Consider the following 14,085-nt stretch of genomic DNA (forward strand, 5'->3'; position numbering starts at 1 on the left):
GCCCTGCGAAGTTTCGCCTGCCATCACTCTCCGCGGTTTTCCTTCCCCGCTCCGGGCCGTAACCTTGAACTTTCGAGAGCGTGGTGACAATGCCGTAATAACCCACCGCCACCAACTTCTTAAAAAAAAAAAAAAAAAGGCAAAAAAAAAAAATCCTCCCGCCCACCCCCCCCCCTCCCCACCCCCCACCCCCCCCCCCCCCCCCCTCGCTTGAGTCCTTCCCCCCTCATCTGCAAAACAACCACCACCAGCAGCAGCAGCAGCAAAAGCAAGACTTCTGCGCCGCCGACTACAAGAGGGTTAAAAGTGTAGATTGGATTTCACCCCGGGAAATCTAGCACACGGAGTGAACTTGAATCTTTGGCTATTTAAGGAGGACTGGGGTTTGTTGTGAAGTTGTGGTGATCCAGGGCAGAGCCCCATCCTGATTGATTTCATCTTCCTTGAGTCTCAGATGACTTTAAAATGAATAGATGAAATTATTCCTTTTTGAGGCTTTTCTTAGGGGCTCTCCGGGCAGCGTGTTCTCAAACCGAAGTCATGATGTATTCTCCAATCTGTCTCACTCAGGTATAGATGCGTTTTTATTTGATTTATTTGCTAATGTATGCATTTATTTTCACGTGGTTTTTAATTTTATTTATATATATATGTGAGTTAATGAGTCATTGCTAGTAGTTGTAACGGGTTAAAGCACAGTTGTAACTGCTTGTCAGATCCAAACTCTTCTCGCAGAAGGGAACAGTAGAGAATAAACTGTACCAGGCCATTGTCTGGGGGAGATCCATTCAAGTGTCACCCGCAGACAAATACTGTTAATTGTTGGTGCATAAGAAGTCAAAGGTTAACAAAATGGAAATGAGCATAATTACGCTAAAAAGCAGGTTTGAGAAGTATTGATTTGATTGGGATCAAACGATTTACTCTCTTTTCAGCTCGCCAGTTTACGGCAGAGTCTGATGAAAGGAAAAGTGCTGGTTTCGACAAAAAATGAGCGCTCGCCGGTGCGAAGTAATCCCGTCTTATGCTTAATTAATAATACGCAGCCTGCCACCGGCGAGGGCGATGCGAGCGGGGATGACCACGCTGTGCAGTAGTTTCTTGCGCGGTTATGCAAGGGCATGGCATTTCCCCCCCTCCCAGCGAAACTGCAGTGCTGGCGGACGAGCCTGCATCCCCCTGAGCGAGGGGAAAGATCTGGCCGTTTTTTTGCAACCGCACTTGCAGCCGCTTTCCGAGCCTCGACGGCGGCTGTCAGCGGGACGGCGGGCGGGAGCAGGGCGCTGCCGGGGCCGGGGGGCAGCCCCGCGGGGGTCCCCGCCGCGGCTGAGTGCGGTTTTGGGGACCGCAGGGGTTCAGGGAGCCGGCTTGGGAAGTCCCCCGTGTGCCCCGGAGCGTCCTTGCCGGGCGCAGGTAGCGGGAAGCGAGCGCCGGCGCGCCGGAGCCTGGTCGGAGCGAACAGCCGGGCTGCGCAGCCAGGGGACAGTTTTCAGCAGCTTTTGTGAAAGCCCGTCTTAGGGGACGCGGTCCGGGCTGTTCAAGCGGGAGCTGCTTGCTTCCACGTTGGTGCAACGCAGAGCTGAGGAAGCAGAAAATGTGCGAAAGCAGCGTCTCCTGCATTACTGTTATTAAGCGGCCGGCGATGCACTTACAGTTGCACGGCGAATAAATAAATATGATTTAAGTTATTCCACAATTAGAAAGCATTGTAATTCAAAAGGACTGAAGTATTCATAAATTGTGAATGAAGATGGAAACAATGATAAGGCTTATTCAGTGATTGGATACAGTCCTGTAGCTTTTTGGCTGACACATTTTTTATTGTTTATATTTTGTTTGGCATCTAAGTGTGATTGACTTAGATATGGGTATTTTCAGCAAGTAAATGTGAGCTGCAGCGGAGCAAAGCTGGAAAAGAGTACTGTTGAGATACTTCTCTTCAAAAGCAAAATGAATGCTTGTAGGGAGCGTTTTGTGTAACGTGCTTACAGGTACACACAGAGAAATAATTACTTATGGTGGAATCTGCAATTAGTAAAATTAATTCTGTGTGGGCTGTCCATCCTGTGAAATTATTGACAGGCAATAAGACCTCTGCACAGGAGTATAAACCTGAAAGCACAACTTAAGAAAGCGGTTTTTACATTGGAAACATGCAAATTTTCACTACCACCTCTATTACAGTGGGTAGTTAATTTTGTTGTTTCCTGCTCTAATGACATTTTTCCCCATATGTTTGCTTTTTGGACTCACAGATGTAATAGATTTCCTCATTCTTTACAAAAGTGCATTAAAATACCGCACTCAGGTGTATACAAAAACACAGCATTGTGCTTCTGCAGCCATAAATACAAGAAAGCGATTCCTGGCTTTTGTGCGTTGATAACTTCTCCATAACATTTTACAGTCATGCTGTATCATGTGCCATGGGGAGACAGTTCCCACTTAGTGATACACACATGGAACACAGTTGATGCAAATTTATTTTAGTTTGTAATCTTTCTCTACTTGGAATGATGAAGGTGTTTAAATCTTTCTTTTCCATAAATTAAAAATTAACACTAAACTGGCAATGAGAATATATACTTTGTTTTATTTATTTATTTAAAGCAGAAGATTGATTAATCTTATTTGGAGTTGCAACTGAGTTAAAGTAGTACTGCCAAAATTGTTCTCTCTGTCGTGTTCTCTGTCTCCAGGACTCTTGCAATGCACATTGACAGTGGTAGCATACGCCCAGAAGAAAATATTTCAGTAAAAGTTCTAAACACAGAACACCTGTTTGGGCCGAGCTCCTTGTGAAAGCAGTAGTTCACTTTGTGCCGAGGCAGTGCTGAAGCACCTTTTAGAAACAAGTCTGAAATCCACAGTACAGCTTTAAGACAAACCGTGCAATTTGAATGTCACCCATCACTCTTTCAATAAAAGTTCAGAGGGTGTAGAATAACTCCAAGGACGAAGATGACTTAACAGATGCATTTTAGTTTTTTGGGGGTCCTTTCCTCTCCTTCCCATATACCTTTCTGCCTATTTGGGAATGAGTGTAAACTGCATTTACCTCTCTTGCTGAGGCATGGTAGGATGCGGTTACCACATGCCTTTAAGTGCATGGTCTCTTGTGATATTTTTGCCGTGGTTTATTTTTATGTTATGGTGGTCCAGGAAACTCAGAACATGTTGTCATTTTCTTTTCCTCCTATAATATGTTGTTTCATTAGGAACAGAGAAAATCAACACAGGAAAATTGAGTACGTGAAATTAGTACGTCAAGTTTTCTGAATAAGATTTCTAGTTTTCTACCTGCTATATTTATTGTATGATTCTCAGTTCAAACTTGCATGAATTGATACAAAAGTTTATAAAAGTGGAAGGTAGGAGAAGGGCACTGCATTTCCCCCTCACCTTTTCAAAAAAGAAAACCTGGCCTATGTATCATCATTAGATGACTGGTATTTTTTCCTTTATTTACAAGCTACATAGGTATTATATAGTAGCTTCCATTTTAATTTAAATTGCCAGCGCACAGAGGTTCACCTGAGCCATTTGATGTAACATTTGAAAACCTTACCTCTATAAATCACTTTATTGCAAGAGCAACTGTGGCACATGGGTAAGTGCCATATATATATATATATAAAATATATAAATTCAGTATTGCCTGTGTGAATATTAAGGGGGAAAAAATCAAATCCTGTAGATGGGTTTTTAGGAGATTTAGTGGAGAACGTGTGTGATTAATTGCAAATCTCCATTTAGGATCATTTTTATGGGCACTTATTCTTGTCAAGTAATGTTTCATTTGAAAGGACTCCAGATGCACAGTGAATCTCTCAGACATATCCGATAATATTGCTTTAGAACAGGATGTTCTTTGGTGTATTCTCCTTCACACTCTTTGATATATATTTATATCTTTAAGACTAAATGATATTATGAAAGAAAAAGCTTGAATACAGTTTTAAAAAATTGGTGGGTTTTTTTCACTCTTTGAAAAAGAAACATTCAACCACTACAGACGAATTTAAAAAGTGGAATTTTTCTCTATAAAATTTTCATAGATGTAAAATGCTATAGGTTGTTATTAGTAATACTGTGTGTATTACCTATAGGCTTAGCTATTCCAAAATAGTTTGTGATGTTCTTCTTAAAAATGGAAACTAGGTGTGCGGTATTCTTGTAGCATAGAATATTTCCACATTAATTTTATTGCTATTTTAAGTTTCATATGCTGAAGTCTGTTTAGATGTAGGGGAAATCATTGTATTGGGGCAAAAACTCATTTGTCTTAGAGCTCTCCAGCCCCCTGCCTTCGCCACACCTTTAGCCCCAGCTATTAGAATTTTCAAAATCTGTAGTAAATCTGTTTTATTCAGTCTAGAATGAATTGTAAGGATTTAACATTGGCAGTATTTACACTTATGTTAATTTCTTTAAAAAACCTTACTTGAATACTTTGATTAAGATGACTTTTGTAGTAGAAAAAATGAACTTTCTTTAGTAGTTACAATTAAGGGGGGAAAAAGCATGGCATCAGGAAAGCATATGAAAATGGGGAAGTCTTATCATGGGCTGTGGTTACTGAGATCAGTATTGCCTTCCCACACAAAGAACAGATTGTGGTTTAACTCTTTCCATGGCCTAGTTTTATGTGCCAGTATAGTATCAGGATTGTTCAAATCTCTGCTGGAAACTACTAATCAGTTTAATTATTGCCTTTGTGGCTCTTTGTCAAGTATCATACTGTAATGCAATCATTTATGTCCTGAATTATCTTGCTGTATTGTCTTTCTCCTCTTTTTTTCTTTCTCTTTTTCCTTTTTTTTTTTTCCTGCCCCATTTTCTTTTTTTCTGTGAAGGTAACAGCACGGTCATAGGTGAACTGCTTGCAACTGTTCTGTTGTTCTCTGTTTGATTTGAGGATGGTTAGGGAAGAGAGGTAACCAGATCTAGCGTTGTTTTTTACCATTCAGGAAATTTTGGTATTTGTTTGAAATTTGAAGATGTAAATACTAAATTATTGACCTGAAGCTTCTACAATGGCAATGCGAACTCTGTATAATTGAGACCATCAGTTATACTTTCATCATTTTTACCTAATGGAGTTAATCAGCCTATTGATTAAACACAATTCATTCCTTGTCTGGCAACATAGTTAAAATATTAGTTTGCTACTTGTATTTTTGAATATAACTGTTACAAAGGGTTCAGTTTTAGTTTTATTGCACTGTGCCACTCTGTATGATGAGCAATCTGCATGGTATTTAGAACGACATATACCTGCACACAGAAAGAGATACTTCTCCTACGGTCTCCCTTCCGAACCAAAATACAGTCATGTTTGATAAGCAGATCATACTAAGATCACGCTGTTTTAAACAGTGGATTTTCTCAAGGAAAAGAAGTTTTTAGGAGAGGCCTATTTAGATGCTAACATGGATGTGTAGGATGGTACCTCAAGCAGACAAAATGAATTAATTTAATTGCTATAGGATGTACTTGTAGATGACAACTAAGCATTACCTCCTTAATGCAATCCGTATCGCTGCTAGGCAGAAGATAAGAACTTGCAGGTGAAGCCAGATGACAGAAAGGGATATTTTGGAACTGTAAATAAATTGCATGGATTTCACAAAAGCAGCATTTGACCAACGGTGTGCTTATAATGTCACTCTGCCACAGCACGCAGAAACACAAAGAATGCAAAGTTTGTGCCAAGTTGCCATTTTTCATTGTACACCTCAGATTGATTTTTAAGGGGTTTAGAATAATTGCCACACTCATGTGATCAGTTAACAAATTAACTTGACACTGTGGGGCTGCAAAACCCACAGTGGAGCTGCCGGAAACATAAATGTAATTTTTGTTCCCAACTTCATAAACTTTTATTTTACAGAGTTTGGGGGTGGTGGGAGGGAAGCCCAAAGAGCTGAAAGTACAGAAGCTTCTGTTCAGGATTTGTATACAACACGCTGTGTCTTTTGCCCACTTTCCCTTACTGTATACTGGTTTCTCTAGTTACCACCACTGGAATGGTGCTGTTTCAGTGCTGGAATGTTGGACGTTTGATAAGAAAATGGATCAAGTTTAATGGCGCATGCTCTTTGTGCCACCAGCAGTCTCTTGCTGAGAGCATGCTCCAAAAGCGGGAACTGTGTGGCATTACACTGAGCATGTATATGCTTTGTGTTTCTGTGCCACAGAGAAGAGAAATGAACTGTGGCATTCGCCTCAGCCTTCTGAACCTTTCTCCTCAGATTTTTTAAAACCGTATAGTGTCCTCTTTGTGCAATGGTACTTTTCTTGATATTAGCCGTTCACTCAGATATTTAAATGTTAGAAACAAAACATCTTGATGGTATCTCTTTTAACTGATGTTGTCTTTGCAGCGTTGCAGGATGAAGTGAGGGGAGGCATACAAAATAAAATCTTCACATGGTTCTTTCAAAGAGTGAAATATGGGGAAAATGCAATTCTCTATGCACTTTTTGTCTGCTGCCTGACAGCTGTAGTAATTGCATAAGAAGTGTAATGCAGAGATTTGTGTAAATTTTAAGTGTTTATTCTCTTCAACTTGGATTTCACTTTTAAGATTTTTCAGAAACCTTTATTGATACTGCTTTGATTATGAGAACTTACTGACTTTGAGTTTTCTTCTTCTCTTCCTTTTTATCTCTCCACTTTTTTCCACAGGATGAATTTCACCCGTTCATTGAGGCACTTCTTCCACATGTCCGTGCAATTGCCTATACTTGGTTCAACCTTCAGGCTCGAAAACGCAAGTACTTTAAAAAACATGAGAAACGAATGTCTAAGGATGAGGAAAGAGCAGTCAAGGATGAGCTACTTAGCGAAAAGCCTGAAATTAAACAGAAGTGGGCATCCAGGCTCCTGGCTAAGCTGCGCAAAGATATTCGCCAAGAGTTCCGGGAGGATTTCGTGCTCACGGTGACTGGGAAGAAGCACCCATGCTGTGTATTGTCCAATCCTGACCAGAAGGGTAAGATTAGGAGAATCGACTGCCTGCGACAGGCTGACAAAGTCTGGCGTCTGGATCTAGTCATGGTGATCCTGTTCAAAGGCATCCCCTTGGAAAGTACGGATGGAGAGCGGCTCATGAAATCCCCACATTGCACAAATCCAGCACTTTGCGTCCAGCCACATCACATAACAGTGTCAGTCAAGGAGCTTGATTTGTTTTTGGCATACTACGTGCAGGAGCAAGGTAGGAAGCAGATTGTCATGTTTCTATGTTAGTATGTCAAACTCAGATTCCAAGTAGCCCTTTTTCCCCTATGGGCTGGCTTCCAGTGAAACATTATTCTGTGGTCTATAGACGTAATGTGGGGACATATCCATATGTAAATCAGCATGTATACATACATACTTACATACACACACATTCCTACAGACCCATGTAAATGACATGTATGTCTGACATATGTGCCTTGTTCTCTTTCAAGAGAAAGTGGGACATACCAAGGCAGTACTTCAGTTCTACTGAAGTTGCTTTTTTCTTTTGGTCAAAAAGTGGCAATATATTCTGTAGTTTTTCCAGTTGTGACTTCAGAAAACATTCTTCTTGTTTTTCAAGTAGGTTTGTTTTTTTTTTAATTGCCCCAGTTCTTTAGTAAAAGATGCAGTATGTGCAATTGCACAATCACAATAAATACTACAAATATTTTTTGTTGTCTTTGTAGTTATGAGTAATCAAGAATTCATCCTTAAACTGATGCACCTACTATCACTTTGAGGAGCAATTGTAGACTTTCTCACGTCTATAAAATAAAACATGAAAAAACTAGCACAGAAACATTGCTTTGTAAATACCAAATGTAGTCAGAATTATACCATACAGTACTTAACATTTCTAGCTCATCTTTCCTATCTGAGCTTTAAAACAGTGATACAAGTTGTAATATTTTGAAAGAACTTTTCCTGAAAAGTATATTTTTATAATCTTACTTGTATACTTGATTTTTATTTGGTAGATAATTGAAGTGTGGAAAATTGCAGGAACACTGTGGAGAAGCTTCTTAAACTTAGTTTTACAAAATGAAAATAAAAGCAGGGCTTCTGCTAATCATAGATAGGGGAAAAGCTGCCAGTCATAATGCATATTCAGATAACAATATTCATAGGCAGGTTCGCTGAAACTGTAAATGGCTGTAAGTAGGTAAAGTTTTTTTTCTCTGATAGTAAGCCTCCTGAAATGCTTTTCCTCTGCGACGGGTCATTTTGGTTCTTTCTGGTGATTATACTGTCCTCTAGGCATCTTTGTATTGCTGACCGATTGGTGGTAATAAAGCATTTCTTTTTTAGCCGCAGATCTCAACTAGGGAAAGTTTGACCAGCCGCAGATGGTGGGCCATTTCACAACTTGGCCTGGTGGTAGGCAGAAATGGCCTGCAGAAGGGCAGATGGCAGGCTGTTATCTGATGCCTGATGCATAACTGTGGGATTTGACTGAAAACCAAATGGAGTGGATTTTGTTACTAACAAAAAAGTAAAATCGCACATGTCTTCATTTAACATGTACTCATTCTTTAAAAGAACAGATACACAACAACCTTTTTTGTTTTTAGTGAATTTGTCTTTTAGCATTTACTCATGCAAGAGGAGCACTGTGTTCATGTGAACATACATAGAGTTCAATTTTTTTGATTATTCATCATGAAAAAATATGGTTTAGAGTTTTGGTTTGTTTCCTGCTTGTATTTTTTGTATCTTTCTCTCCATAGCAGTAGACAACACTTAGATATTTTGCAGCGACTTTAAGTAGCTGCAGAGTCTTGATAAAACTGTTCCCCAGTAACATAGGAAGAAAGATTTCTTTGAGAGCATTAAACAAAATAACTTAATGATGAATTTGTACCTTTAAACTCCATTTGTGAAGAAAAATTCAAATGGTATTTTGAATGCATATATTCATTGCAAGACATAGCTTACTGATTAATTCTAATGGATATACCTGTCTCTAAAAGTCAAAACTACAAAGAGAGGCAAAACAACTTAAGTAGCTCTGGAGCCGAAGAAGCTGGGATCAGAGTCCTCTTACATACTGTTGACTAAAGTGGTTGGAAGCCAGTAACTTGAAGTGGGAGAAGGAATTGCAAGGCAGGGCTGATTTTATTGATTTTAATGGATTGAGAATATGAGTTCTCTTAAAACAATTGCCTAATCAGAAACAAGTAAGATAAGCATGCTGTAATATTATAACTTTCAAATTACATGATGCTATTTTGAAAATGTACTGGAGGATGAAGCTGGCTAATTTCTACGTACCAAATCACCCTTAGTAGAGTAGTAGAGTCTTTTGTTTATTGTAAACTGCATGTATTTTGTACCTGTCTTGCTGCTTCACAGTAAATCTTCTGTTAACATCTGTTGGCTCTCTTCTTAAAGAAGTCATATTAAGTTATCTTTTATGTTCTTTTTCTGTTTTGTTAAACTTTGATTCTCTGTCCTTATTGAAAGCAGGTTAATTGTGGCACTTTGTAATGCATTTGATTAAGAGCACCAGGCTTCGCAAAAGATAAGAATGAAGTCAACCAAAATGCTGCACTGTACGCATGCTGTTTTGCTTTTTATTTCTCTTTTAGAATATATAATCTGGACTAACAGAATCATGTAAAAACTAAGCGGAGACAAACAAATCCCTGAAGAAAATACGAAGAAGGAATTAGCACATAAAATGAATAAAGGGGCCAAGTAGTTTGTTTTTTTGTTGCTTTAAAAAAGAAGATTAGGGGAAAAAAGAGGAGGAAGGGTAGTTCGAGTGCCAGTGATGGTTGCCAGTGGCACCAGGATTGGCATCAGACCTTCTTTGTTTAGCTTAGGATGCCTGTGATTTGTTGGTTGGCATCCGCAATGCAGTGCAGAGTAATGTTACAATATATTGACAATTTCCAGTTCTAGAAGTGTCAATAATCCTTTCAGTTCTTAATAAAACCAGCTTCTACTTCCATGATTGCCTTGAAAGAAGAAATAAGGAACAACCTATGAAGTTCTGTCATTGACCAACTTCATCTGGTTCTACTTTTCGCTCATCTCCCTCAGAATTCAGCATCTCCCCCCCTTCTCTTTCTACTATCCTCTTGTGCTTTAGGATCTTAAAAAAAAAAAAAGAAAAAGAAAAAGGGTCTTGACATAGGTTGTAATGCTACTCCTTTGACTGAAATGGAGGAAGAAAATGGGAACTACACACTGTGATCAATGTTTAGCATCAAAATAATTCTTAATCATAACACAGTTCTGTGGGGTTCTGCTTGTTGATTGTCCCTCTGCCCTTCCCCCCCCTCCCCGAGTTTTGAAAAAGCCCGAACCTTGAAAATGTCATGTACGTTGTTTCTATTGAAAAAACTGCCTTTTTTTGGCCTTTTAAAATTCTTTTATTAGGTTTTTTTCCTGTCAGGCATTAGAGAGTGTCTATCATTTGGTATGAAACGGATCCCAGTCCATAAAATCATTTGATGGTATTTGATTCAGTGCAGTGCTTATGCTGCGTTCCCGTTGCTACAAGAACCGCCATTTTGTTTGTTGAGTGCCAGGAGAGTGGAAAAAAAAGGCAGACAATGTGCTTGATGCCAATAATGGTTGCCAGTGGCACCGAGGTTGGCATCAGACCCTCTTTGTCTAGTTGCTGAATGCCTTTGATTCGTTGGTTGGCATCCGCATTGCAGTGGGCACATTGGAAAGTTTTTGACAATCAGTGAATGAAAGCTGCAGTACTTGTTTGCTGCAACAGAACTCAGATAATATAAATCCCTTCTTCTGATAGATGTTTTACTTACTTTTACAATGGCTAATAAAAAAAATACTTAAAATTGCATTGCTGTTTTTTCTAAAGCATAAAATACCTACAGCAATGTGCCTCATCTGCAGAATCCCTAATCCCTGCATCATCTCTGCTGTTTTTTTGCAGCATAAATAAAATGCAAACTTGATGTTAGGTATTTCAGCACATACTGAATGAAGCAGAGCAGACCAAATGGTTTGGGAGTTTAAAGGACTGAAGCAATGATACATGTAAATGGTAAACATTTGTCAGTGTTTTTAATGCAGGTGGCTCTCAGAGTGCGTGTCTTCGATCAGTCCTTGTTACTGTTTACACTCTGCTTTGTCCATGTGTTAGAGCGATATAATTGGGGGAGCCCACATTCCCAGCTGTTAAGTTGAGGGAGAGGAGGGTCTTTTAAAGTATCCAAGAAGGAGGGCAGAAAATAGCTGCAGATGTCCTCAGTCTGACACTGTTCAGGCACTCTCGGTTTTTTTAACTTCGTCAACCATCAAGATGCCGCTGCAGTTCCAGCCACATGACACCGTTACCAGGAAATCTGCAAAAAGACTAAATCATTTTTGTTGGAAGTTTCCTAGATAGTTAGCATTAATATTGCTTTCCGGTTAACTGCTATTATCTCATTAATTAATAAGAAGGATTAGGAGCTCTACCCAAAGGGCTGCGCAGAAGGAAGCCTGGCCTGCGTGAGTCCCTGAGCCGCCAGGCTGCGTCCCGTCTCCTGGGGGGCGGGGGTGGGTGACGGCGGGCAGGGAGGAAGGAAAGGAGGAGAAGGCGAAGCGGGGGCGCGCCGGGGCGGCACGGGCAGGGCGGGCTGGGGCGCAGGACGGCTCCGCGGCGGCGGGGCGCGGGCCCGTTCCCCGCACGGCGCGGGTGCGGCGTACCGCACCGCACCGGCTCCAAGCCGTGTTTAGCCCAGCGTAACGCTGGCGGGCTGGCAGCCCTCACCCGAACGGGGATATCGCTGCTGCCCTTAAGGCAGCACGTATGCGCTGCCCTGCTGTTACAAACGCGTTTTCCTTCCGGGGGGAACTGTAATTCTTTTCCAAACGTTGATACGTCCGAATTGCTGGAGCGGGAGGGTGAACTCTAGGTGTACCGACGGCTCGACCCTTTTGTTAAGCTGCTTGAGTCTTGCGAGTTTATTTTTATAGGGAGCTCAAATGTTGAAGCGGCTCTGTGTAGTCATTTTCATGCTGTACTTTGGTTTTCATTTAGTAGGTACAGAAAATGGATGATGCAGTAATATCATAATAATGCTTTGCATATTTTAAAGTGATAAATACAGTTACGTGGGTTATTTTGCTGTGATAACACGATAACAAGAAATTCCACTTAAAATCGCAATCAAAACTACGTTTTAAGCCGTCTCCTTTCTATGTAAGTCGTATAATGGTCATACATCTAAGTGTCACACCACCCAGATGGATTTTGGCTGAGGGTTTGCATTTCTGGTGTGCACTGATGCTTCCACATACAATTAATAAAAAAATAATGAAGAATTAATCAATCCGTTGAATTGCTGATTGTTCCTACTTCCATTAACTTTAATGATTTGCCTACCTCTGAGCACTTCACCTGGCAACATACAGTAGAACATTTTACCTGTTTTGCAGAAGGATATGTCAAGGTACAGGGTGATTTGTTGGGGTTTACACAGCAAATTATTAGTTACACTGGGAACAACAGCAAATAGAGCTTATTATTGCCTGTACGTACAGGCATCTAGGTTCTCCAGGAGCTTGCTGCTTACACAGTGATGTGGCATGTTGATCCCTTCTGCTAAATCTCGATTTTGAATCAGAAGGCCAGTGCAGAAGCATGAGTTTATATTCTATCTGTCCTTGTATGACAAGAGCTTTTTGTAGTTTAAGCATCTGGTAGGGCATAATAAACCCTTTTAAAATTCTGAATTACTTTGAGCAATTCCAGTCTATTCAGGCATGCAGAAAATGTAATTTTAAAAAACTTTTAGTGTCAACTGAAAAAGACACTGTATTGATTTCTTTTCTAGTCTTCTAATGTAAAATTTTGGCTGACTACTTTGTTGAGTATCCCTATGGTGCTAAAAATTACAGGCAGGAAAGACGTTTGTCTTTAGGAGATGGAGGTTAATCCGGTGTATATACAGGTGTAATAACATTTTTCAACTGATGATTTGTTTATGAAGATGCAAGACATTAAAAGGTTTAAAAAGGTCACCCATCAATTTTCATTTTTCAGAATGTGTATGTGTGAGCTGACATTTGGACAGTAGGTCTGCAGAATTAAAAAAGTATATTTTTTTTTCTTTTTATTTTAGTTTCTCTCAGAACAGGGTTCTGGGTCACATGACAGGTTCATCAGAAAGAAAGGGAATTTTCTGTATTTCATTTTACTGTTGCAGTCAGGAATGAAATACATAAACATTTTAGAAGGAGCTTTTAGCTTCTGTTTTTTCTTACCTGGCACACCAAGGAGAGTAATTTTCACAGGGTTAAATGACATTAATTGTGTTTAAGACAGAAGAGGCTTATGGTTAAGTAAATTCTGTGCAACTAGTTTAAAATTTAGAGGTCAGTGTTAATTTATGAATGACATTTAGATTGACAGCAAAAAAGCTATAAAGTAAAGAAAAGAATAGAAAAGAAAACAGAAGATTCTTGCCTCACGGTAGTTTCAGACAGAAGAACAATACTGGGAACAAATAAATGCTTTTAAACTATAAATAAGGCCACTAATTCATAAAGGAAATACTTCAAATAACAGCAGAGATTTATGTTTTAAATTTCTTAATTTTCATGCATATTGAATTCATCGTAATTGTGAAAACTTCATTAAAATAATTAAACACTAAATACCACTGCACGTTAGGTTTTAAGGTTGATTGCATGAAATTGCTGTCAAACCTGCTTTTTTTTCCAGCTTTCCCTTCCCTGTTTTTCCTCTCTGCTGTTAGTATAGTAATGTAGACATCTTAAGGACTGGTGGCCCTCCGAACCACCGAACCACCACCAGAGCAGTGGACCACAGTACCAAGCACAGTAATTCAAGAGGCTTCCTAAAGCATTACATTCCGGTCTGAACAGCAAGGTGGTATATATTGCTTTGCTGTAATGAATTGAGTTCGGATGATCTCAAGATCAAGTAAAATGGCTATCGAATGAATAGGATTCCTCCTTCCATTGTGGGGTGGAGAAGAAATAAATCTCTTATCTGGAGACACTTTCTAGCTGCTAAGTGAATGTGAAAAAGGAAGAAGGTCTGTGTGATTAGCCAGTTTGTTTGACAGATGTCAAAGAAGATGTTAC

The 14,085-nt window shown here is 39.7% G+C and overlaps 1 protein-coding gene across 10 annotated transcripts in view; it reads left to right on the forward strand.

The window, feature by feature from the left end:
- Positions 1-14,085, forward strand: part of NFIB (nuclear factor I B) — a 274,287-nt gene that overhangs the window by 95,266 nt on the left and 164,936 nt on the right. For 7 of the 10 annotated variants that reach the window (XM_056324171.1, XM_056324162.1, XM_056324166.1 and 4 more), the window contains exon 2: positions 6,691-7,222. In XM_056324171.1, coding sequence (XP_056180146.1) covers positions 6,691-7,222 — 532 coding nt within the window. Of the gene's footprint in view, positions 1-225; positions 571-6,690; positions 7,223-14,085 lie in introns of those variants that run through there. The other 3 variants (XM_056324164.1, XM_056324165.1, XM_056324170.1) reach the window with 2 other exon arrangements.

The sequence above is a fragment of the Falco biarmicus genome, chromosome Z (assembly GCF_023638135.1).
Source record: "Falco biarmicus isolate bFalBia1 chromosome Z, bFalBia1.pri, whole genome shotgun sequence".
Taxonomy (NCBI): domain Eukaryota; kingdom Metazoa; phylum Chordata; class Aves; order Falconiformes; family Falconidae; genus Falco; species Falco biarmicus.